The sequence below is a fragment of the Terrapene carolina genome, unplaced genomic scaffold (assembly GCF_002925995.2).
Source record: "Terrapene carolina triunguis isolate 2854851 unplaced genomic scaffold, T_m_triunguis-2.0 Scaffold113, whole genome shotgun sequence".
NCBI classification, from domain to species: Eukaryota; Metazoa; Chordata; order Testudines; family Emydidae; genus Terrapene; species Terrapene triunguis.
The window spans coordinates 31299338-31326834 of NW_020664464.1; the positions used below are offsets into that span (position 1 = coordinate 31299338).

At 40.5% G+C, this 27497-nt stretch overlaps 1 protein-coding gene across 1 annotated transcript in view; it reads right to left on the minus strand.

Annotated features, from left to right (window-relative positions):
- PRDM6 (PR/SET domain 6) overlaps window positions 1–20875 on the minus strand; it is an 89784-nt gene extending 68909 nt beyond the window's left edge. The window contains exons 1-2 of the mRNA XM_024193347.1: window positions 20368–20875; window positions 9044–9351 (exon numbers count right to left, since the gene is read on the minus strand). Coding sequence (XP_024049115.1) covers window positions 9044–9351; window positions 20368–20875 — 816 coding nt within the window. The remainder of the gene's footprint in view (window positions 1–9043; window positions 9352–20367) is intronic.
- Between the last annotated feature and the right edge of the window lie 6622 nt (window positions 20876–27497).

Consider the following 27497-nt stretch of genomic DNA (forward strand, 5'->3'; position numbering starts at 1 on the left):
ATGTGTGTGTGTGTGTGTGTGTGTGTGATTTTTTATTTATATATATATTTATTATATATATAAAATCAAATTAAAAATCATTCAAGGATTTTGACTTAATCAGTACATTAGATTGGCTGAATATATTTAACCGTATATTTATTTATTTTACATAAAATACATTTCAATACTGTTATTAGTTTGTTTTAAGATTATACTAAAAGAGAGAAAAGATTCTTAATTTGAATAAGCATTATTTTATTTCCCAATTTCATTGCTTTATAATAAATACACAGTATAATAAATAGTGGTCTCAAATTTCTTCTGTTGATATAATAAAGTCTCGATGACAATTAATGCCTGATAGACTGACTCAGCTCTGCTTTACAGTTGCATAATTGAAACTAAAACTGAGACACTCATATATATATATATATATATATATATATATATATATATACACACACACACATATACGCAAGCGCACACATATTTGATAGATAGATAGATAGATAGATAGATATGCTCTACATTAGTTACACCTAGCTGAATTACAGTTAAATTATTGCCTGGTATGTGACCATTTTGCCAAATCTGTGTAATAAATATGCAATGTAATACACACCAGAAACAAATGTGTTCTAGATTTTTACAAAACACTAAAAAGAGGAAAATGTATTTTTGATGCAGATGTTTATCTAATTAAACACAGTGTATTATTATGCAGTCACTGAAAATACAGTCTTTTTTCCAAACTAAAATGTTGGCCTTAGGTCAAGCTACAGCGTATCCATAATCAGGGTGCTTTTAAGGTAATTTTGTCCTAATCTTATCAAACCAGTGCCGGGTGTACACTGAGATACAACCTAGAGGTTCTGTAGTGCTTCTCAGAGAAAATGCTGGCTTCTTATCTTGGAAAAGTGCTGATTTTAAAACAGTGAGTAACACTGCTGTACGGTATTCACTCTGTCCTGAAAACCTGACTGAGACACCAATGAGAGTTTTGCCTAAGCAAGAACTGACTAAGGACTGCAGGATTTGACCCTATATGACCACAATCAGCATGTGGCCTGACACAAACTAGTTTGTTGCCAACTATGTTTGCCTGAACATAATCTACATTTTTCAAAAATAATATGAAATAACGTCTGTTAAGGTGACAGTGTCCAGATATTTTTATCAGGCATATTTCTGATTTTTCACACATATAGAGAACATTATGTTTTTTTTGTGGTTAATGGTTAAACAGTGGATTTATTATATTTGTTCTGGTATAGGAAAACTTACTTCAAGGGTGTATTCTCATTGTGACATAATGTCTTTATTATGTCTTCTAGAAATAATTGACCCAAATCAAGTAACTAAACAGTATATCTATTGGTTAATTAGAACTTTAAAAAGCAACAAATAAAACACAGTATTGACTTTTATATCTTCAATCAAATAAATATTTACAGCTGCAATTTGCAAAAATTATTTACCTTTCAATAATGGATCACAGAGAATATGCACTCTAGACTCCAATGAATGTCTAGATCAGCAGCAAACAAATTACGGGTGAAAGGGGAAAAAAAGCTTTCCTGCTATCATTGCAGCCTATAAATAGCATGCCATCTTATGTGGGTCTCCATTAAAGATGTGTGGTCTTTTAGGTTAGTAGACTTATTTCAATGCATAATTGACCTTGAGATGGAAAACAACCTCATAGTAGAGAGGCGTCCTATTTTAGTGAACAATGACTATAGATATTAGAGGACATGCCTGTTGTCAATGCTCACTGCTGCAACCTGCCTATACCACACTGGGACAATCAATTTTGTAAATGATTGCAATAATCAAGGAAATTGCCTAATTTATAAATCCTTGCATACAGCATTTTAATGGATTCTTACATTTTAATGCTGATGCCTTCAGAGCTAAATGAATTGTTGTCCAAACTGTCATTACACAAAATGATAAAAACATTCAGTCTTGTAGGTAACTACATCTCATGGATAGTCAGACCATCAGAACACAATCACTCATTAATGACTTCTATGATAGTTTTGCGTTACAGAAAAACAGGAACAATGAAAAAGCCACAGTTTCCTTGTGAATGAGCCTTTGCGGAAAGTTTTGGAATTTGCATGAATCACTTAAAGTTGAAAATTTTTAATCTTTAATGAATCCGTATCATTAAAATGTCCCTAGTTTTTCCTGCACTGACATTTGGCTTTTCTTCTTCTTTTTTCCATACAGGAACATGCTACTGTAACTAAGGACCAGCTCCAATGCACAAACTTTCTGATCATAAATCATATAAGCACAAGCAATGTTAATACTAAAACTGCACAAATGCAAAGCCCAGTGCCATGTGCTATTATTAACAGGTAATTCTACGAAATCCACCAGAAACTTGCTCTGCATACTTAACTTGGTTCCACAAATGTACTTATACGTAGATGGCTATTTTCAGTTAAACCTTGAGCAATTGATTTCAGCCAATAGTGTGCTGTCAGTACTTTACTTACTGCTCAATCTCAGTAACCTGACATTTATGGTGTACTGATTGGCCTCTGTCAGTGGTGGAGGTTGTAAATTCACTTTGAAAAGCTTTGTGTTAACAGCCTTCAACCAGGCTCTGAGAAGAGTACGAGCAGGCAGGCTGACAATTGCTCGACCTCCTGCCCTTATTACAGTGAGTAAATCAGGCTTTGAGCCATTAGGCTGGAGCCTGAGGCCTACACAAAAAGGATTGACATGACTAAAGGTCAACCTCTGTCACACATGTGTAACAATTTGGATAATGGAATTCTGTAACTTATCTGAAAAAGGTGGCAAATGCTTAGATGGAAAGTGTATGTTAGACTGGATTTTCCAGCTTTTATGTTAAGTAGTTATTCAAGAGTCTGTATTTTTTGTCAATACACATCTGATGTCATGAAATCTGAGAGGATAAAAGGTGTAAAGAAGTGATCAAGATAATTCTGTGAAATACTGAACATCTTTTCCATACTGAAAAATGTGTTCTGCATTTAGGCACAATGGATTTTTTAATGGTATCTATCACCAATATATTATTGGTATCAGGTATGCAATATATTTAGGGTATCCATACACATCATTAAAGTGCTACCTTTATTCACATTTAATCAGAAGTGAATAGAAATAATTCACAGTTAATGGTACCATAAATTAGGAGTAATTTTATGCCTTAAAAACTAGATTTTCTCCAAAAATGGAGGACATGTGCATAACTGATATGTGCATGACTGCTACTTAAGGGTTTTGCAAAGCTCACATTCTCTTCAGTGGGAGTGGGATTGGGCGCTATGGCAAGTTAAATTACTTTTTTGCTATATGTGTTTTTAGATTTGTGTGCCTAGAGATATAATAAGTACAGTATAACAATCAAATAAATACATTGAAGACAGAGGTATGAATGACTCATAACAAACAGATAAGATGATCCTAATGAGAAACACCCAATGGGCTAAATTTAATTGTCTGATTAAAGGAAACTATGTTAAACTTAAGCTAAGATAAGCTTTTATATTTGAAATCAAAGAAATTTCAGATATAGTTTTGATTTAAACTCTTCAATAAGGAATCTATAAATTACTAAAGATACTGGAAGAAATGTGATAGTAAATAATCATGAGAAACTGACTAGAGCAAGCTGCTTTATAGCAGCTTAGTGCAATTATCTCCTAAAGTGCATAAATTAAATATGCTGTGACCCTGAATGTGATCTTACTGAACTTCTAGCTAGCTGAGTTACTGAACACAATACTAGCAATATTTCCAATACACAGAAGATGGTTTTAATATATATATGATAAAAACAGAGTTTACCCTAAAAAGAAGACATCTTATAATCATATGAGGCAAAACAAAAACAGCAGCACCAGCTGTTACTCTGCATAATTTAAGACATCATAGTAACATTACTAAGGTTTATTTTGAGGGCAAAATTATTTGAATTTCATGAACATGACATATTTGAAACAGAGCTGACAAGCCCTCTAGAATATCAGATGATGGATTGCTGAGAAACATAATTTTCACTTTAATAGAACTATGGCATAATTCTATCCCCTAGTGCTTTTTCTGTATCAGGCAAATTTAGGCCAAAACTATAGCTTTGAGAATATGAATGCATATGTATCACTATAACTGGAATGAGTTCTTAATTTAAAGGTAATGGTTCTTTCTATAGATGAATACATACAAATGTGTACAGTATGGGGTCTGGCTAATATATGTCTCATTATACTTCCTTATCTTGCTCTCCCTGAAGTCCATGGCAAAATTCTCATTGACTTCAATGGGAGCACAACACACAGACATATGGTACCACATTGAAAGGACAGGAGGATTTGTCCTTGTACTAGTGCCAATTAATTCTGTCCATCTTGAGGGCAAAACAGAACTACTGAGTTAGCATTTTGCAATTATTAATAAATCTCATTTTATGTGTGTATTTTTATTCACCTCTCTAAATAAAACTAACAGATATAAAAGGTAAGATCTACACATAAAAGCAAAATTTTAAACTACATCTAAAATTATGACATAAAATCAAACCACAATGAAGTATAACAATGTAGTTGATATACCCGTGAATATCTCAAGAACGATTTAACTGATTTCCAGCATATAACACTTATGAAGGCAAAATGTTACCAGTATAAAGAGAAAAAGGCAACTATGAGATTCAGTCCTTCAATATAGCTATCGCTGCAATTGCAGTAAAACTTTGCTTCATCTAAGTGATCAAAATGGTTCTTCTATTAAGTATTTTTTGAGGAAGAGATCCATTTATCGTTCAGTTATTTTTAGGATTTATGGAGTCTGAAAAACTTTAACTACTAAAACTTCTGTATTTTATTCCAATAGAATTTTAAGTGTATCCCGTATGCATTCCTTAAGTCTAGTCTTATTAAATTCTGATGTTAAACAGAAAGGGGAAACCATGTGCAACTAGATTAATTTATCTCTAGGGAATAAGGACACATTAATAATTGAGATAATGTTTTCATATATGTTAGAATCAAGTGTGCCTTTTCACTTCTTTATTAGAAAACACATTAAGGGAAAATTATCTCATTCTCATCAATAAGACCTAATTGCTGAGAAAGTCTCTGTTTTCTTTTCAATAACATTAGAAGAGGATTGTTCCCATTACTTCAAAATGAAAAAAAACATCAGAAAAGTTATCAAGTACTGTTGGAATAAATGCCTGTATTACCAAAGAGAATGTTTACTTAATACACTCAGTACTGTTTTCCTTTTAAACAAATCAGAGTTTATTGTATCTAGATTGAAGTGGGCCAAAGGGCGGGGGGTGGGGAAGGAGGGGGAAATGTGGAGAGGGAAGAGAAACAACCACAACCAAAATGACTAATATTTTTGGCTTTCTGAAGATCTGATCTTACCGTAGGCTATAAAAAATTATCTTGACTAATTGCTAAAGAACTCTATAATTTCCCATGAACACCCATAGGTGTCAAGACATGTTGTGAGGTAATGGAATGGTATTTAATTTATTCTGAATTGCTGTACATTGAGCTATATGGATTACATATAAAGCAAACACTGTCTGCATTGTGAGAGCACTCATGCAGACAGACCAAAAAATATTTCCATGGTTTTGAACCATATATCAAATGCAATGATTCTGATGTTTGCCACAGCAAAGGAAATAAAAAAGCACCAAATCTGTATCTATGCTTAATAGTTTTTGGATTAGCTCTTCAGTTTATTTAGCACACACTGAAAACAATAAAGAGCTGTAAATTGAAACAAAAATCCGTCAACTTAACTTTGCATGCCAGGAGAAAAAAATATTAGAAATCTATTTAGAGTACTGAAAAAAAAAAGATATTTACCTCAGTAAGATCCATCAGGACTTTAATATTGAATACTCATCTGTAGTCACTTTTACATTTGAATCTGATTTTAAAACGGAGATGGAAGGGAATTAACTACAGCCATGTTTTTATAAAAGGACAATGATGATCCTTTAATTTTTATTATCTGATTCTATCTACATTTCATTATATGAGATATACTAAAAGTATATAGATTATTCAAACACATTATATTTATTCACAGAAATCACTTTGTAAAACTGCAATCTCCTCCTGGTCTCCTTCCTTTGCTATATTTGTTCTTTAGTAAACATCAGTATTTAGAAAATAAAAACTACCATTTTGAGGGTCAAAATAAATGAAGAATGGCCAAAATTTGGAGGTTTTGTGATCCATGCATTTTCTTTTTGCGTTTGCAGAAATAGTCTGAGTTCATAAGTCTCCCCGCCCCAACCTATTTTTCTTTCCAAGATTGTTCAATTCAAAACACACGCAACGCACGCGCACACACACACATCATTTTTCTGCCATAAAGGAAGCCTGCACAATGTGCTTGGGATAGAAGAACAAACCAGCACAAAGCTCAGGTGACACTCGTAACTAGACAGTATTTGGGATTTACATCGGTGCAGAATTTATTTTTTCATTAACACTTTTTTCTGTTCTGCTCTCTGCTCTCCCCTCCCTACACCTCCCATTGCTCTCTGGTTTTCACTAAATATTTTTCCATTTCCTCTCTGTTTCCCTCCCCACACTGTCTCTTGCCAGTGTCTCTATCAGAGGACACAATAACACGCACATTTCAGTTGACCTTTCAAAACCACAATATTTAAGTGAACTTGAAATTAGGCTAAAAAATGGTCACCTTGAAAAAAGTTGGCAATATTTAAAACTTAACTTACATAAAAAGTGACCGGAGTCTAACTAAAGCATCAAAATATTGGAAAAAAATTAATTATGTAAATATATAGGGTTGAAATCTCAACTTGTGTAAAATATCTTAATTCTAGTGACTTCACTTGAACTGATGATTAACAGAAGTTGAAAATCTGACCCCTAAATTTTATTATTTCATATTCTTCAGTTTAAGACAATATAAACCACCAATACTATGTCAGAAATAGTATCAAGTCCTGTTGCAACATTACAGTGTATGCTCTATAAATGAGTATGAATAATGTGCCTAAATGTGCTCCCATAAAAGTCAATAAGAGTTTTGCAATTTACTTCAACTGGAACAAGATTTGGCCCAATATGCAAAATAGGTGAAATTCTGACCCCACTAAAGTCATTGGCAAAACTCCCATTGACTTCAATAGGGCCAGAATTTCACCCAATGCATTTTGAAACTTGCTGGGGCTGATCTTTCAGCCTTTATGTGAAACTCTCAGTGGCCTCAATGGCAAGTTATGTAAGAACTGTAGAAAAAGGCCTTGGGTATATAATTATTTATTTGTATTGTGGTAGTGTTCAGGAACCCAAGTCAACTATGATAGTGCTAGTTGCTGTACAAACACATAACAAAATGACGGCCCCGACTCAAAGAGCTTACAGGTCTGCTGTGAATGAATACAGTACATATTTGCATGTTTGAATCCATAATACCAAACATCTAGTAAAAATCCTGTGACAGTTGAAAATACACTTGGAGACTAATGCAGTGCTCTCTGAAGTCAATGGAAAGACTCACATTCTCTTTAGTGGACTTTAGATCAGGTCCCTAACTAGCAAACACTTCTCTAACTTCACTATCTCAGCAAGTTAACAATGATGATTTTGTTTGTTTAGGTGCAGGGTTGGAGCCACTGATTTCGCAAATACTTCCTCCTCTTCTGGACGAATGACACAATCGTACCAATTCTCCTCAGATGTCACTCCCCTTGATTTCAGTGGGAATTCTTTCCACAGAGGACTTACAGAATCAGGCCTGACATTTTCCAGCACAAAACAAAACTGTTTTTAAAATTCAAGGGACAAAAATACCCCAGAAATTATGTTATGAATTAAGGAGAAATGAATGGCAAAAGGATAGGGAGGTCAGAATGCCATTCCTCTTTTTATAATAAACACTTAATTCAATAAATACTGGGACATGATGAGGGAGGGAAGAGGATACTTTTGTTAGCTGTTTATTGTTAAAGCTCTGTCTAAAATCAGCACACTTTGTTTTCTTTTTTTTTAAACTAACTTACCAAAATGCAAAACTGCTCAACACAATCATTTATCATCTGTGTAAAAATTATAGCTTCCTGGCCAGCATAATACAGATGCTAACTTTCAACTTGAAGATCATTTGCACAGCTGAATGTTAAACTTCTGAAAATAGGCATTCTTCAAATGGTGCTGCGCCGGCAAAAACTGAGTTATAGCAGAATAGTGACTGGGGAAGCGCCTGTAAGACCAAGTGCAATATAGATTTTATGATTTCTTAAACCAACCTGGAATCTACAGCCAACATTCATCCGAACTACACCAAGCTTCCAAATCCTAAAATGCCTTTACACGGATCGTCAGTGTCTACTGCCAAATAGCATTGCATTCCTCCTTTCAAGAGGATAGCTACTAAGAAGGAATTGCCAAACAAAAAACTAAACCTGGATTCTGAGCAAGGATGCTGCCTACAGTACCACAGGAAAGATGGTCAGAACTAAGCACACTAGTGCAAATGTGGCCCAGAGTTCTAAGTGTTGGTGATTACCCTCATCTTTAACATGGGAGTGTGAAAAACAGGAACTGAGTCCCATCACATTTCCAGGCCACAAAGATGACTGGTCTGAGCATGCAATGTGCCATCTCAAACTGAGTGCCCTCCACTCAAATCAAGATGGAGCAACACATATTGGCACCAGTCATCTCCCTGGGCTGCAGCCACTTGGATAAAGATGAAAGAAGCACTGTATGTTGGGACTATGGCCGCCTCAGGCATATCTCCATATTAAAGATAAGAGAATGTGCAGCAATCTGCCTCTTTTTTATGCAAACTAGGTGTAGTTCTAAGGTTCCCATTAGTTTGCCAATGGTACCCTCAGTTGGAGAAAGTGTGGGCAAGTCTTTCAGGTATATATTACTGATTACACATTTAAATCCATTGTGGAGGCTTTGGGGTCAGATCAATCTAGCCATTATGTACAAAGAAACTAAACTGTATGTCCTACATACAATGACACACTGAGAAAAATCAAACTTCTATAAGGAACAGAAAGATGACTTACTTCCCAGAGGTGCTGAGTGTTCCTGATGGCTCCCGTTTGAACCTTCTCCGGCAGAAGGACAACTCCCTGGAAAGGCCCAATCCAGGTGCCCTGCTGGATCCTCTGAGCAGCACAGATGCCATAGGCCAGACCAGGCACAGTGCTGGTACACAGACACACTTCCCGGGGAAGGTCCCTGAGCCATTCAGGGATCTCAGGTGGAGGTGCTGCGGCTGCAGCACTACTAGTGCCCACTAGGCGGCGCAGAGAGTGAAGTGGCCCATGCATGGGGCACTCTCCGTTGCGGTTATCAGCACACATGTCACATCCTGTGAGGCAAACAGGAAAAAGAGTAATTAACTTGGTGTTATCAGGTTACTACCATCATCTCCACCACAGACAAGGACACATACATTCCTCCACCTTTTTATCCATTTAAAGACATCTAAACACACACACACTGTTGCTTACTCCCTTCTCCTAACCTCACCAAAGCCCTTAAAAGAGAAATGCGAGAGCCTCAGCAGAAGCTCTGCAGACATTCTGCAAGCACAATGTGTTCATTGACCTGCCAAGCCTCACTCACTGGGACAGAGTTTCTAAGATTAGGTTTTTTGATTAATACAAAGGTTGTTTTAAACATCTGCCTCTTGTGATGAAGGATTTAGTAATATGCTTCAATGAGACATTTTATATCTCATTGATGATTTTTGAAGCCCCCCCATTCATCTTGCCACAGCTCAGTTCAGGGGTGTTATTGGAATGGAATTTAATTTGATCCTTATTTCTTATAAAATATTAGCTCTAGTTCCACATTACCATGTGTATGCATGTATGCTTATTTAATACAAAGAAATAAAGGAAAACTCTCAATGGTAAATTATATTAATGAAATCTTATTCATTTGCTTTCTTACAGTTCAATCTGACCTTTCCTGGATACCACAAAACAACTTTAAGAACATTGTTTTATTGTACAATAATACATGTTTAATGTCTACTATAGCAGATGAGGATGAGGATAATAAGACCATGTTTGGTGATGCAACCGGTTCCTAATAAAAAGACCACTGTGTTAAAATACTGATTACACTAACTACCCCATTAATGATGGCTCTATATTTTGGGAAGATCTGTCTGGGATTTTATTTTATAAGCAAAGAAAATTTTGGAAAAGTGTTTCCATTACACATTTCTACATATGCCACGAATGCTCGACTTCCAGGAAAATGTTTCATGCTCAGAAAATCCATTTCTCTGGAGATATATTGAGTTAATGTAATAATAAATCTATTGAACTATGTTACTGTCCTCGGCACATTTTATATCTTGTAGCACAATTAAAGTTTTTATATTAATCTATTCCAGAAATACAAACAAAAAGCAATAATTATACTACAGTATTCACATAGCAATTCATGGCTCTTCCCCTAATAATTTTACATTAGCCACATGCATTCTTATAAAAATAATGCAAACTATTCACCAGAGGGCCTGAGGTTTTGTGGTCTAACCCACAGATTTGGAATAACTAGACTCCCTGGAACCACAGGTTCAAATCCCAGCAGGACTGACTCAATCCTTCTTCCTTCCAAGGTAGATGAATTGAGTAGTTCCATGCCATTTATTATGTTGGAGTCTTTCAGATGAGACCTTAAAAAAACCCTTCTGTCTACTCTGCATGGACATTAAGGGCTACATTTTCAAAATACAGTCTCTATTTGTGCAGTCACAAATTCTTGCACATACTTCTAATTGCCCATATTTCTGAGCATTATCATCTACTGTCCAAATGTAAGTCCCAACACATGCAAATGATAAGCTGAGAAATTTGCAAGAGTTAGTGAATGACAAATGGAGGCTAGTATGAAACACCCTTGAACATTTGTCCCTAAAAAATCCTGGAGGGCTTCTATGTGTCCTTAAGCAAATTTCCATATATCCTACAAGTATACCAGTGCCAGTTCACTGCTGTCCTCCACCAGAGAAGTGGCTTCAGTTAAGTGATTCTATAGAGAGAGAAGTCTGTATCACATAACTCTTGTGGAAGAAGCCCAGGGAGGAGGTGGGATTGCACAGGAAACTCTTTGTTTCATCTCATGAAATTCCTAATTCGTCATGCAATCTGAAAGAGAGGTTTGCAGGACCATAAATGGGAGCAAAGAGAATGGTTTTCAAAATGTGTAGATATCCCAAAATCCATGTGGAAATCTTGATGTATGCTGCTATGTCTTCCTCACCCATGTTAAAGCCACTCCCTCACGCAAGAGGGTTTGACAGCATGAACCAGGAACCCACAGGAGTTAGTTCTGACAGAGTCAGCATTAAAGTGGCAAATAGTTTCCCACAGATATGCCAGGAGATGATATCACATAGACATCCGTCCCTCAACCACTCCCTTTCCTACACAGCACCTTTTTCAAACTATGTGGTTTGTGCTACTGATGCTCATTTCCCCCTTCTATGTTGACTTCTCCTATGGGCCTATTTGCACACCTTTCATTTCCTCACAGCCAAAATATGGCCCAGAATTTTTAAAGAACTTTGAGATCCTCTGATGTGAAATATGCTTTATAAATATAAAAAATTTATTATGCAGGGTTTCTTTTATTAGAACATGTTTTACTTCAATATATCATTATAAGTTATTTGTTTATAAAACCTCATTTAAAACCCATACCAAAACTGTGTGTAAGCTAAAATATTTGTACCTGATTTTTGTCAATTACCTTTTTATTAAAATAAAATTTACAGGAAAATATATAATATACAAGAAAATGTCTCATCATATCAGATAAATTCATTGTCTCTCTTTCTCACAGAAAATTTAGAATTTGTTACTCACTAGTCTTGAGAGAGGATATTATGTAGCAAACACTCTCTATACCAATTCCTAAAAGCGAACACACATCTAGATAATAAAGCTTAGCAAATCCATGTTTGTATTTTCAAAGCTTATTTGGAAAGTAGAGAAAAATATCACAACATCCTATCTCCCCCTTCCCCCAGAAACCTAAGGGTCAAGGAATGATTATGATGACCCCAACCCTGCATTTCTTGCATACCAAAATTTACATTGCAACTGGAGTTTGATATGTGTAAGTATACTGGACCAGGCCCCCAAATGGCAAAAAAAGACACAACTGTGAATTAAGTACTCTTAAAAAAAATCTGATTTCTCATAATGTAATCTACAAAAAAAACATTCTATAAGAAAGTCTCAGGATTTAAGGAAAAGATGGCTAACCAAAATCTCAGTTAGCACCCAGAGCAGACCCTTGAACTATGAATAATTTGTACCCTGCTTGATGATCTTTTAGATGTGTAACCTCCTCCCAGCATCCTGGTTATTAATGGTCCTCTTGGAGACACAATGTCTGCAAAACAACTTGAATAAATGAAGCCAAGGCATCTTCTTGACTCTATCCAGGTAACTCCAGTATCAGCTCCCTGTACCCTGCCACCAGGTACACATCATTTTTCTCACGGGCGTGTGCACACACACACACACACACCTTTTAGAACCTCCCCTGATTTATGCATTGTATTTTGTATTTGACTATAGATGTGGATTAGTAGCACGAAAATCTTTTACACACACACACACACACACACACACACACACACACACCCCCCTACCTTTTAGAACCTCCCCTGTTTTATGCATTATATTGTGTGTTTGACTATAGATGTGGATTAGTAGCATGAAAACAACCTTTTAGCACTCTCTATCTCCAAGAAACAGAGATTGGGAATTTGAAGAAAAATATAAATGGATGCCATGTCACTGTCACTTGGCCCCAGGAGAAGATTCTCTTTCACCAGCTAGCAAAGGGTACTGCTGTTCCCTGTCCACCAACTACCCCCAGGGAACAGTAATAAGTGATGTTTGGCATCTGCAGAATCTTCTCTTCCTGATGTACTTCTTCCCTTTCATTACTGTTAAGGCTGAAAGACTGAAAAGCTGGATATTTTCTGAAACTGGGCTGGCTAGAGAGTCTGGTGTAAAAGGGAGGAGTGTTGGTAGTGCATCGTAAGTCTGTCATTAATGCTAAGCAAGATCGGAAACATTCATGCTTTTAGTCACTATTGTACTTCTATCCCCTACTTGTGATCAACTTACACCCTGAAGTATGAGGATTCTACTGCACTACTGTAGTTTCCCCCCCAAAAAAACTATGTGCAAAGTGAATGCAGAAGGGATTTGCTGGTCTTTCTGTAAATGGTACATCAGTCCTGAGCTTTTCAGAAGGGTTGCCACCCAGCACAGTAAGTAGCATACCACTGCGCAAGCCCTACTTTTTGGCCCTAATGGATCCAAATGGTAATGAACACTACTGGCCTCATCTAAAGCTCATTGAAGTGAATGGAAATATTTCCATTTATATCAACAGACTACCGATCAGGCCCTAATTCAGGAAGAAAGCCTGAAGGAGATGGCAGTAGAAAACAGAGATTTGATGGAAATGGATGAAGCATGGGAGACTGCAGCCAAAACTGGGTATCTCCTGGTAAAATTCAGCGCTACCTCCCTGAGAATGCTGGAGTTAACAAATGAAAATGCAGCCAGACTCTCTGGAGAGAGCTCACAGTTTCTCACTCTATATCCCCACACTCTGTTGATGGGAGGAATAAGGGGAAGGAAGGGGCAAGGGAAAAAACTTAAGTGATCTATTTGTAGAGTTGCTTGCTATGGCTCTTTGGGGAGGAGTGCAATATTTTTATCATTTATTCTGCCCCATACAAAAACTGCCATTAAATGAATACACCATAAAGTCTGCAATATAACTCCACGCACATACATATACAAATCTCAGACTCAAGCAAAATGAAAGAACACACCATTTCCCCCAAAAGACACAAGCACAACCTCAAAGCACACTAATTTGAATAACAGCAGCACTGTATATTTAAAATGAAAGCCGAATGGATGAAGAAAGTTCTTGATGGTGCATGTAGAAACCAACATAATGGTATAAACCAAATAACCAGCTGTAACAATAAATGAAAGAAAATACATTTCATCTCAGCAATAATGTGTTTCAAAGGTGCAGTTATGCCGGATACCTGCAGTTTGTTTGTATTGAAGAAGTTTGGCCTTTGACCTTGTGCTTCATGATTCACTAGGAGTCTGCTGGTATCCAGTATAATTGCCCATCATTTCAAATGTTATTGCCAACGTATAAATATAAATCATATACTAACCCTATCTCTCTGTGTACACAGATAATATACACATCTGAGAGGAAGGTTGTTCTTAGTGGTTAAGGGCCTAAACTGGGAGTCAGGAGACCTGCACTTTGGTTTCCTGACTGCTAAAGACCTTTTATGTGACCTTAGGTAAACCACTTAATCTCCCTGTGTCTCAGTTTCCTCATTGGTAAACTGGAACTAATATGTCCCTACTTCATAGGGGTGTTATCAAGACAAATTCATCACAATGTGTAAATTGCTTGGAGATCCTCTTGTGCAAAAAACCCAAAACCAAACCTATCCCAAAAAGCATTTTGCCCTCCTCATTGATAGGGGATGATCTCTTTTCCTTCTCTTTTGCCCATTTTTTCTTGTCATCAGATTGGCTAATTTTGTATTAATTATTAATTATTATTATTAGTAGTAGTAGTATTTGTATTAAACTAAGTCTCCTATCAATATTTATATATGCCCATGACTAGAACTATATGCAACAACAAAGAAGACAGCACCAAGACAGGTAAAGCATATTTCACATGCATTTACAAGCTAGAATTTTTTAGATTGGCTTTCCTGCTTCCTTAGAGGTTACCACCATAGCTCAGCCATTAGTAGGGGGGAAGGGGGCTGATTGGTCACTGGCTGGTAAATTAGACCATTTTTTTTACCTTCTAGAATCTTCTAAGAGGTCTGATTTTGACCAGATGGAAATTCTCCCCTTTGAGGTGGGGGGGGGGATTTTTTCAAGCCTGTTGAACTTGGATTCACACCATTGTTCTCTCTGGAATAAAAATCCACCTGATTTTAAACTCCCCTCCGTGGTGTCCCAGAGAGACCACACAGGTAACAGTGGCAGCAGCAGCAAAGCAGAGGAGTTTCTTGCTGCCCTCCTCTCGCTCTTTCTCTGCACCTGAAACCAGCCTTGGCCTCAGCAGAAGTCTCTACACTCAGGCTGAGTTTAATGCAGGCCAGTGCGCTCCGCCAGGGGGGGGGGCGTGGGTCTGCTTTTTCACTCCCACGCCTTCCCAGGGCTCCTCCGTCGCCCTGGTGTTGTCTCCTCCGCATGGCTACAGCTACGTATAACTCCATTGCCCTCGCTTGGCGGTTTGGCAGCCAGCTCAGCCCTCCTGCCTGCCGCCCGGGGCGGGGGCCGTTCTGTGCAGCCTGTCGCCTCAGCGCGCGGCGCCGCCCGGGCACTCGGGCTCGGCAGCAGGTGCCACCAGGCAGGGCACGCGCCGCTGCTGCGGAGGCACTTTGCGGACAGCGCCACCTCTCCCACTCCCACCCTCCTGGGCTTCCCCGGGCTGCGTGCGGCTCCATCTGTCCTCCGGGGACGGGAACAAGGCGAAGGCATGGCTGCTTAGCTGCCCCCCTTTCCAACCTTATTATGGAATAAACATGCCCCCCGGGATCCATAAAGCTAGCGCAATGCACTAGGGGGAGGTATCCTGCATTGGGGCACACTTACAGCCGCGTGGCTAGGTGATATAGACAGATCGTTAAAAGTATGTGCGTTGTTTTTTTCTTTGCACAATCCCCAAGCCCCTTTTCTCAAACCTGCAAGAGCAAGACCCTCAGTCACTCCCTCCCCATCTCACCCAGAGGGAAGAGCTTTGCCCCTATATAATATCAGGCACAGACCAAAGCGGAAGGGGTAGTTTCCACTGGGGGGTGAATCGCTTCGCTGTATGACCAGAGAGAGATCAGAAAGTCACACTCCGCCTCACTGATTCTTTATGGAGCCGGGGGCGGGCGGGGCAGGTGACTCCTGTATGCAGAACAGCGCGGGATGAGGTAGGGTTTTCTCAGTTTTTGCTGGAAAACCCTCACCGCCGAAAATGAAACAGGGTGTTCGGGGCGATGGGCGGGGGCGGGGAGAAGGATTTTGATGTTCTCCGTCTTCGACTGAGTGTATGAAGGAATTATATTTTAGTGGCGGGTATCAGAAGGTTAGGAGAATATTGTGTGTAGATAAACCTTGCCACCCCCTGCCCCTCAGAGACCCCCATATACAATGTAGAGATGATGAATGGGCTCTAGGAGAGGAGATCGAAGCTCGGTCTGCACTGGCTCTACTCTCTTCAACAAAACTATAGGGCAATTAATTGTGGCTTGTCCCCTCATCCTTCATCTCCTTGTGGCACATATCGATGGAGATTACTGCTGATGGACCATTTTATCACCTTAAATAAACAGTCACCACCTTCTCTAACCTCAATCTAATATATGGCTATCTGCTATGTTTAAGGGTGCTGGGTAACCAATGATGTAAAATAGCTAAATCATACATGTTACCAGCAATCTGCAAAAATGCAAATATTCCCCACACTGATCCACTTCCCTATAATGCTATATATACACTCGCAGCTCCCTGGAAATCGAATAGTACGAGGCGTGCAGACTGCTGGTTTATGTGACCCATTCGTTTTACACAGCGTATTTATTACAGCGGCAGGTTGGTGCTTTACAATTAAGATAGAGGACTCAGCCTTTCCAGTATGAAAGCCTCTTCCCAGGAGCAAGGGACGGCTGTCCTTGGGGCAGTTCAACTTTTCCCCACACTGAAACTTGGTATTCAAATACCCAACCCAGGACCTCATCCCCTCCTATATATATCCCCTCCTTCATAACCCCCCACCCTAATAATTCTGCTCCTTTTAGATAAAGAGCTACTCAGAAAATTGTCCGCAATAGCGTATCTCTTACTCAGGCAACATTACCATTGATTTTAATCGAATCCCATTTCCCTCAATGGGAGTAAAGACTGCAGGTTTGGGCCCTAATTAGTTTGATTATTGTGATTTTCTAACTCAAAATAACTCAATTTGAGAAAAAACAACAACAGACATTTAGCCCACAATCCTTGTGGATTCGTTTAAAAATGCAACAATTTTCAACTGATGATTGAAAATCGACGCATGTGTTTGGGAGTAACTTTTTCGCATCTATCTTTAACGTCATAACAGTCCATATAAATGAGTGATGATAGGATATTAATTGACTAGCATAATTGAACAGGATAATATGTAGGATAAGGTAGGGTTTTAGTATTTGTTAGAGTATTTTTTTTTTACTATTATAGGGTAAATAATACGTATTTTGAAAAGAGGTATTAACTTTACTAACCAAAATGGTCAAAACTACAATCACCTTTGTGATCGTCCATATTGTATAATTCTCCGTAAAATATTTTAAATCAAAGAAATTAAATGTGAACCTTACATTATAATAGCGTTTAAATGGTGTCAAAGCCCAAGACGCAATTTGCAACTTTGTATTGTTTATTTAATTTAAGTTATGTATTTATTAGCCACAATACGCAAGCTATTGAGCTAGTGGTGCATGTGAATTTGGAATTCATCATCACCATAGGTCTTTTGTAGATTTGTGCCACAATATTAATATTAAACGTGTGGGGGAGGTTTTATTTGCAAAGCATCTAGGTCAAGGAAAAAGTTTGAACCAGTCTCTTTTCTGCAGCGCAATAATAATAGTCTTGTGGATACAGACTAACACGGCTACCCTCTGATAAAAGAGACTGTGTTTCCCTAAAGATCCAAACTGTGATTCCTGTAAGGCAGAGAAGGAGTTTATTCTTCCTTGTTGGGGGAAAGGATGTTAAAAGTATCATTTAGAGAAGAAATAATGACTACAGTGACTTATAATTTCACAGTATTTTTAAGAAGAAGCGCAAACAAAACTAAATCCAAGAAATATCTGTTAGTAAGGTTCCTACGCCTAACCCCGAAAATGTGTACTTCGAAACCTCTGCATATATTAAGGCCCGATCCCGCAGTCCCTACTCTGTTATACTATCCACTTACTTCAACAGATCGGGCCCTCAATCTGTTGCTATCTTTCGGGCACAGAACTCTTAAAAAAAAAAAAAACAGCATTGCAACTTCTGTGCTTTTTAAGTGACTCTTTGCCAATCTTGGAACTTCGGTAGATTTATTTGGAGCTAGAACTCAAATTAAAATCAATCACCTCTCACCTCATCCACAAACCACTCTCCTTCCCCTCAGAGAGCCACCTACAGTACACTGAATTAAGGAAGTAGTGAAGCTAGTTGAAAATCAGTTCTACCAAAGATCACAGTACTGTGATTTCTGTATATTTTCTTTCACGTTATATGATGTATGTACCAGCTATCCCAGTGCTGATCAGTTTTCTTTTTGAATTGTGCCTTAATAAGTGAAGAGCATATTATTGTAATTTCCATATAAAGTATGTATTATCTCCCTTTTGTTAACATATTGCCCAAAATCACAGAGCAAACATATCTACGTGTTAACATTTCTTATTAAATAATAAATACATAATAATAATAAATCTAATATAATTGCAAGGAAAAGTTGCCTACCAAACAAGTTAAATGACAATGCATTTACTGAAGACCTGCAAAATGTAATAATTCTTGCACCATTTCTCCCTTGCTTTCATACGGTGAAAACTATTCAGGCACAACAAGATGAACATTTTACAAACGTCCTTTGTGATCGATGTATTCTTTATCAAATCCACCTTTAATGCTGGGATTGGAAAGAAACTCTGCAGACTTCACCAGCGTGCTATTTATTCCACTCACTCCTTAAAAATGTTCCTTCCAAATCACTTTATCTTTCTTTCTCTTTTTAAAACCTTTATCTTGTAGATTTACAGAGCTGCTCTGAGAAGTTAAACATGTATTGTCTGAGTAGTTTGGTTGGCGATTAAAAGTGCATTTCAAATTCCATTAAGTGCATGTAATTTATGAGATCAGGTTTTCTGCACTGGAGAGTAGAAAATACGCTAAGTCTTTTGGCTACAGAGTAAAATTGAAGCACAAAAGTCGTTGAAAACTAAACCGCTATCCAAGACAGAAACATTTGCAAGGCAAAGAAGGAACTAAACTTGTACCAACTTCCCTCATACTCTTTAAGAGTATTAATATCAATGTAATTTAATTAATTCACAACAGAGTGCCATTTAATGGCAACTTTCGAAACAAGTTAGTCTTTGAAATGAAATTAAACAAACCCACATTTTACTTTTGTATGTGTTTATGGCTTGTTGTTGAGTTTTGGAGTATTTTTAATAGCCTATCTAAAACAAAAGTTCAAAGTATTTTAAGAAGCAGTCTTTTGGGAACAATGCAGAAAACATACGCGATAAAGATATCTTAGAGCGTTCTACTTACATAGAGACGAAATGTATGTTATTGTTAATAAATGTGATGGGTCAATCTAGTCAATACTTTGAGAAAGTATTAACATGTTTTAATTAATATTATCTATTGAGGCCATTGAAGGTATATTTAATATTTATGAATGCTACAAACAGTAGGTGTAAACAACTTCTAGAAATTAACAAAGACTGTTTAATAATTTGGGTCTACCTCCAAAAAATAAAAAAACAATTGCGGTGATAACAGGATTAAGTGCCTATCAAATCCCATGTACAAAATTGGGTTTGACATCCAATCCGGTACAGGACATTTATACTTTTGAAAGCAAACGAGTCATATTAGATTACTATGTCACACTTTTCAATAGAAATAAAAATAAACTAGCAAGGTGTGATTGATGTTAACAAGCTCTGAAAGGTAAATGATATTCCAAGGTGAGATGGGGCGGGGGGAGGGGGCGGGGAGGAAGTTCTCCACAGCCTTTCAAATGAAAACTTTTCGCCTGCCAAGCGCAGCTGAGTAATTGATTTATTGTAAAAAAGCTAAGAATAATGTCCTGCAAACTTTGGCTTTCCATATAGGAACCAAGTAAGAGAAACAAAAGGAACCACTTCACAGTGAATTGTTGTGTTGCTTATCTGCATTCTGAATTCATTTCCCTAAGCACTCTCTCAAAAACTTGCTCCCAGAAAACCTTGTTTTGTAAAGGGCACCTCCCAGAGAAGGGTCTTCGACAGAAATGGAACCTGGTTCTACCAAGCAACGCACTTAAACCTGGCTCTACCAAGCAATGCGACTAATTGTAATTGGCGGGGAAGAGCAGGACATTTGACGCTTGTCAGTAGGAGAGAGCAGGGTGCAGAGCGATAGAGTGCAGGTTCAAGGTCGCTGTTACCCAATCTTGGGCGTGAGCGGACTGATTTCGGACTCTCTAGGTGTTAGGCTTGCCCTGGGCAGGGAGGGTAGCTGTATGAAGGGGTACATACGGTTGTTGGGGTCACCGGTGTGCTGGTTCAGGGGGATGATCTCCATGCGTTGCTGTCCATACAGGTAATAGTCCAGCTCCTCTGCTGTACATCGAAACCTGGGCGCAGCCCGCTCGCTGCACTTGGCGCCCCCGCCGCACAAGTCTTTGCTCTGCAGGGAGGCCGGGGCTCCGGAGGGGGACTCGGAGCTCGGTAGCGGTCCAAAGACAGGAATCTGGGCCACAGAGATGGAGGTCAGCCCGGCCAGGGAAGCGGCGGCGGCGGCGCAAGAGGAGGTGGAAGAAGATGGGGTGGACGAAGAGGAGGAAGAGGAAGCGGAGGAGAGAGAGGCTGGGCGCTGGCGGAGGCTGTCAGCCGAGGGATCCGCTCTCTCGGGCGGTGGGAGCTGGGTGAGGGCCCCGCTGCTCTTGAGCTGGCTGCTCTGCGGGAACAGCTGCTGCCAGTGCTGGAGATAAGCTGGATCCACCTTCAGAAAAGCAGATCCGCCTGGGTCGCCGGGCTTCAACATCTCCGCAGCCTAGAGAGCAGGGGAAACGGGAGAGACAGGCGTGAGCTCCTACCTCCGCGCGGTGCCTCCTGCCTGCCCCAAGCCGAGCCAGCGTTCAGAGACACCGCCTCCCGCGGCCGAGGTGCGGGGGCTGTCTGAAAGAGCAGGCAGAACCAAATGCCCTGCTTTGATTTCTGCCGTGTCTCAGCCTTAGCGAGAAAAAAACACCCAGCCTAGGGTCAGAGAAGTCCCCGCCTGACATACATAACCGGCTCCTTCCGAAACAGGCAGAGAAGGGAACTTTTCAACGACTACACCATACACTAAGTGCTTCTCTGTCAATAAACCACAGTACAGAGCTACTGGGCCGGGGGTGGGGTGGGGGTCTGGCATGTACAGCCCCTCCCGCCAAGTGTCTGCAAAGAGAGGGGGTGTCACTGGGAGCCACCCCAAAATCAGAAAGACAAGCCAGCCAGCTCGCCATGCCTCCACAAAGCTCCGTGACTAACTGTGCCCCCCTGCCTGCTGCAAGGACCTTTCTCCATCTCCCCCACCCCGGTGCATTTTTACCACCCACAAACAACCCCAAAGTTCACTTTATAGAAAGGCTGGGAGGAAAAACGATTCTGTATTTCGAGGTCTGTATGTATGAGAAAAACAATCGCTCAGCGGCATCCCTGAGCGAACTCGGCACAGTCAGACACAACTGCAGATAGCGGCCTCGGAGGAGGAAAAAACCCCAAACAAACATCGAAACAGCCTTCCGCAGCTCCCCTGGTGTACCCGACCCAGAGCCGGGCATGGCATGGCTCCCCCTTACCTGAGTATTTCTATTGGCTTTACGTGTGTGTCTGTGCTGTGTGTACAGCCCTGGGAGATCACAAGCCGTACGAGGTTTAAGAAGGGGACTTTTTTGTTATCCCTCGACAACACGAGCTTCCAGGTAGCGGCTGGAAGGGATAAACCTGGTGAGAGCCGAGCAGCCGGGCTCCCTCTGCTGTGGCTGAGTATTTCAGGCGCGTCCGGGCTCCTCTCTGGCAGACTCTGCGCTGGACACGTGGGCTTTACGACAGCACAAAATACAGTGTGTGGTGTGTGTGAGAGAGAGGGAGGGAGGGCGAGAGACAGAGGTGAAGGAGCGGGAGGTTAACAGTGGGTCTAAACACAGAGCCCCCTTTTTGGCAGCCTCCCGCACTTTGTTCCTGGTTTCATTCTTAAAGATGTCCCCATTCCCTAAACTGGGGGAGTTAGGGTACTTAAAACAGGTCTGTTTCCATTAGCCCATAGATAGGGAACGGTGGCTAAGTGGGACTTCTGAGCTGTTCAGACTTGTCCTGCTTAGTCGCTAAGGCAGGACTACGAAGTGTAAAGTTTTACTTGTTTGCTATGGGTTTGTCAAACGACAGCATCTTGAACGACAAAGCGGGACTGCTCGAAGGCGGTGTATAGTAGGCGGTGTTCCTTTCAGTGCAGGTTTACACTAAGCTTTAGACAGACGAGTTTAGTCAGCTTTAAACTCTTCCTTGTAGTTCGGTGTGCTCAGGTTGGACTCTTTTGTATATCAGTTTCCTATGACACTTTCATTTGATCGCCTTCATGTATTTGACCTTTGATTTACATTTTGCTTTTATCGTGCAGATGCTACGGTGTATTTTGATTCGCTTCCTTGTTCGTTTCCTTATTAATTGTTCCCCTTTCTCTGCTTTCCTGGTGCACATCTGGTCGCATACACTCCTTTTTTACATTTCTCGGTATAATTTACCTTCTGTTCTCCATGGCTACTTTAATAAGATCCATTTCAAGAGTTCCCAGGATAGGTGGAGAAACCCGCTGTTTTCAATCTGCTCTACTTCTGCCTTAGTTCTCTGTGGACTCGAGAGTTAGCCAGTTCATACTCCAGAAAATCTATACGTACTATAGTGCACCACACAAACCAAAGTTTAGGTAGTCAAGACGTAGCCTCCTTTGCTAAACGTCTGCGCTTTAACTACAATTTTTTTCCTTGCTCGAAATTCAGGACCACAAGGTTGGCTATTTTCCGTGTAATTACTGAGAAATTTCATGTATCACTTAGTACTTAAGATCAAGTTTCTTCGGGCTCTTTTTCACATCGCATGAAATGATAGAAAAGGGATATCATTTGTCCTATATAATATATACTTATCCAAATATATACATTTAATATAAAATGATCAGATCAAAATACCTATCAAATGTAACAATATAATTCATATTGTTCTATTTCATTTTGACGTTATACACACACCATATTCTCTCTCTCTCTGTAGTGTGTCTCAGTATTTTAAACAATTAATTGAAGACATTTCTCTTCAACTTTCTACTTGTTTCTTTCCCACCCGTTCATTCTTGCAGAGCCTGGGAAAGCTGCTGTTTAGATTTTGTCTGTGTCTAAGGCAGGACATTTTAACACAAATTTGAACAGAGCTGGGACAAAAAATGTTTTGACTGGCGTCATTTTGACAAGGTCATTCGTCATGTGCTGTATAGATTGATAACACCTAAGTTAAGGCAAACACAACTAGGGGGAAAGAACTGATTTTATGGGATATTTAGCTAGCCATAAAAAACTCCACTGTTTTTGATCAATTCTATTGTGCCAGTTATAATGAATTCTCAGTCCTTTTCCTCTATTAATCTACTTTTAAAAGTTCTGAAATGTTGGTATTTAGTTCACAGGAGAAAAGTGTGGAGAGGGAGAGAACCTTTTTTATCACTTTCTTATTATTGTGTGTATAAAATGTTGATAGATATGCAGAAATGCGTAGGGCTACAGGTTTTCTTTGTTCTCATTTTAATACTATATATTATGCTTCATCAGTTCTTTTCTGGTAAACTTTTTATTTCCTCTTATTTGTTTTTTACATGTATTTTATAAATTCACATCTTTGAATGATGATTGTTTTTATTACGAAATGTCTTTACAAATATTAAATGCGTTTTAATGGCAGCAATCTTTAAACAGTCGTTTCACACTCGAAAAACATGAAGTAGTAGGGAAATGCTCACAGCTAATGGGTTTAAGTGTATTGTCAATATCTCCACTTGCCTTGGATTGTTACAGAAATGATGCCTGTAGTTTCATATTAGTAGATTTTTATCTGCTATTGCAAAACTAGGGCACTCTCATACTTGTAACGAGGAAAGTCTCCCTTTGAGTGATCAAGATGGCAGAAGGGGATTTGCAAGGGCACCGAGTAGGTGTTCGACTCTCCTACAGGAGGATCAGGTTCCTCCTAAGATTTCTGACAAATGAGGGTAGAAAGATCAAATCCAAAATAAAACAGGATTAAAAAAAGTTGTCCTTTCCCTCCACCCCCTCAGGGCCGGCTGGAGAGCCCGGAAAGTTGGACGCCTAATGCAGCAGGGCTCAGTGGCAGCATTGCAGGGCAGATGCTGTAGCTATACCAGACTGTGGGGCCAATCCTTCTTGCACTGAAATCAATGCGGGGAGGGGGCAGGATCGGGCTCCGTGTCTCTGTCTGGAATTGGAAGGGCTCCTCCGGGAAATACTGCCCGGCTGTCTCTGTCACTCATGCAGAGTCCAGCAATGACCAGGGGACCAATGAGCCTTGTCGATTGGATTTTTTTTTCCAAATGGAAAATAATCCAGTCGGTCTAATTAACTCGATTCACTCTGGAAGACTGGGCAGGCAATTGCTGTTAAACTAAATAACCAGAGGGATCCCAGTGGTACTAAGTCACAGCGGGGTGATAGCTGCTCCCTGCCTCTCCAGGGATGGGGTTAAAGGAGCTGGCTTTGGAAGGGTCACACACTTCTTGCGTTTCTCAGTCATAACAGATACACTAAGACACGAGCTGAGCATTTAAAATAACAGATGTGGGGTCTGAAAGAGAAGAAACAAACGAAATTAAGTGTCAGTCCTGGTTTTACAGTTTAGTACCAGTTTTGCTTAGCCAAGTCCATCCTCTGGTTTGTCTTTCCAGGTTTGTGTGTGCATGTGTGTGTGTGTTTATATCGCCCCCCCCCCCCCCCCACCCAGCCGCTTGTCTCTGGAGGTTTATTTGTTATTACTTCTTGCTGTAACTTCTGTGTTTATAGAGGCGGGGGGAGAAAAGAGTTTTTAGCCCCCTCCTCCTCTCGCTGGGTTTTTCATTATTTAGAGGACGAGCACTGAAACAAATCACATTGACCGTTTAGAAACCGATCAAACCTTTATAAAAATCCATCGCTAACGAATCGATTGGTGAATATTTGCTAGGAATTTGTTCAAAAGAAATAAATGAGGGTAAGTGTATTAAATGCAAAGGGGAACACGGTGGTGTTTTTCTTCATTGATTAATGACCTCTAAAATAAAACAAGTAGGAAGAGGAACCAGGATCGATAAATTAACTACCCAAATTCATCATTTTCCCTGGGAATTAAAAAAAAAAATCCCTAGCCAGTCTCTCTCTCTCCCCCTCTTTCTCTCTTTGGGGACTGGGTTTTCGGAGGGAGGGGAACTAAACCCACTAAAAGGGAGGGGTTGAATCGGGGGAGCCCCTATCTGATATTGTTTGGTACACAATTAAAAAGTTTGCCTTTCATATTAATTAATTCTCCTGATCTGGGGAAGACAAATGGTCGGTTGCCTCTGACAGGAGTCCGATAAAGGATTCAGCAGCTTTCCTTCTTGCCCTAGGCGTCTCCTCATTCCAGTTTTAAGGTCACTCGCGGCTGAGTTAATAATTCATTAATATATAGACATTTATTCAGATGGGATTCACGGACATTCACACTCCCCCTTGCATTGCAGCGTTTAGATTTAGTTTCCCTAGAAGAAGAGAAGGGGCTAGAGGAAGGAGACTTTAAACAATAAGTGGACCCGTTCCTACAGCCTATTCTAGCCAAAGATGGGGCATCCAAACCCAAACCGATCTGGAGCAAGCGAATCAGTTGAATCATCCTGCTCGAAACCCCAAGCATTAGGAGGGTCAGATCTTACGCTTTGCCTCCTCGGACCTTTGCTTTGGATAGTACCGTTCTGCTCCGTGCCACACTCTGTGCTGCGATGGGGAAGGGCTGTGCTGTCTGCACTCCCCACCTCCTTCTTTCAAAACCAAGAATTAAGGTTCTGCCTTTGGGGATGGGCTGTTCCGCCCCCCCCCCCCGAAATATTACATGGGGGCGAGGCGACCCACAAAGAAAGCAGCAGTAAAGGGAGCAAATAAGAACAGCCCCAGGCACCAGCCAAACTCACTGCCGTCCCATCTCCGGGGACCAACCAGGTCCAGGGCTCACCACTGTTACTGGCTGTAATACAAATAACCATACATGGCAAAACATAAATAGCAAGGGCTATATTACAACCACTAATGCTCGTGGCATACGACAAGGGGAGGCTCCTGGCAAAGGAGATCCTGGTGCTGGGCACGGGGAGGAAATCCCACTTGTTAAATCCCAAACTCTGCGCGGCATATTCAGCCCTGTCTGTCTGCCAATAGCTTGCCCCAGAGGCTCCTCGCTCTGAACACTCCTGAAACACAAACTTGGTTTGGCGCAGCTGTCTTCCGTGCCTGGCAGCAAACAGAGTAGTAATTTCTTTACAATACAGTACAGCACCCTAGAGACCCAAGGGATATTGCAGAGAAAACAGGGAAGTAAGGACGAAGAAAATCAAGGCAGGTTGCAAGTTACAAGTCCAGGGGAAAGAAAGGCAGCTAGGAGGCGGCAACAATTCCAGATAATAATAATAATAATAAAATAGCCCTTCGTCCCTGCTGCTCTCTGAATCAAGCGAGATCCGAACTAATGCTCTGCTCAAGGCAGAGGGAAGCTGGGGGCTGTACGAGCCGTGGGGAGCTCACAAGTCTGCTCGCGGTGTGGTGTGTGCTTTGGTGAGATGTAGCTGCTGCTGGGGGACAGAAACCCAAGAGGGCGGCCGTCCTTCCCGCCCTGGGCAGCACTGGGGCTAGGCGGCCCTGGGGTTCTGTCCGATCCGTGCGCTGGCGGGCCAGAGTTCCCACTGACTAACACAGACCATGAAACCTACCAACCTGGCAGCTCCCAGCCCCAGCTCCAGCTCCCCGGAGCTACAGAAGAAAGGCAGATCTAGGGAAGGGTTTGTCTGACCCACGCACCTCAGGCTTTGGGATGCTTTGCAGCAGGGCTTTCGTGAAAGCCAACAGATGGTCTAGATTGATACACTGATCCTAGGGTCCCCTTTGCCTTTGTTTCCAAGCACATATCACCAGCCTAAGCTGTCTCCTCCCTCACATCCAATCACTTCGAATTTCATACCATTGCCAGCTTTGACCTTTCTCTCTCCCCTTCAGCCCCGGCAAGGTGGGCACCGCAGAACAGAAGAGGCCACAAGCTACCTCCAAGAGATCAGGAGGGGACAAGGGCCCAGACCGCAAGACTGTCAGAGCGCTAAGGATTGCAGTGTGGTGTCGGGGCAGCTGGTGAAGTCGCCCCTCTCCCGCTCATTCTAGCCTAAGTAAATAGTGGTTTTCCAGCAGGTTAATCAACAACGGTCCTAGATTCTCTCCATCCTTGTCCAGCACCACAGCAACTCCAGGTAGACAATGACATTGTGGTCAACCCCATACTGGAAGGGTCACCTCTAGGGATGGGAGGGTAGTTTAGTTCTGTATTCACACACCCATTAGGTTACTCAGGTC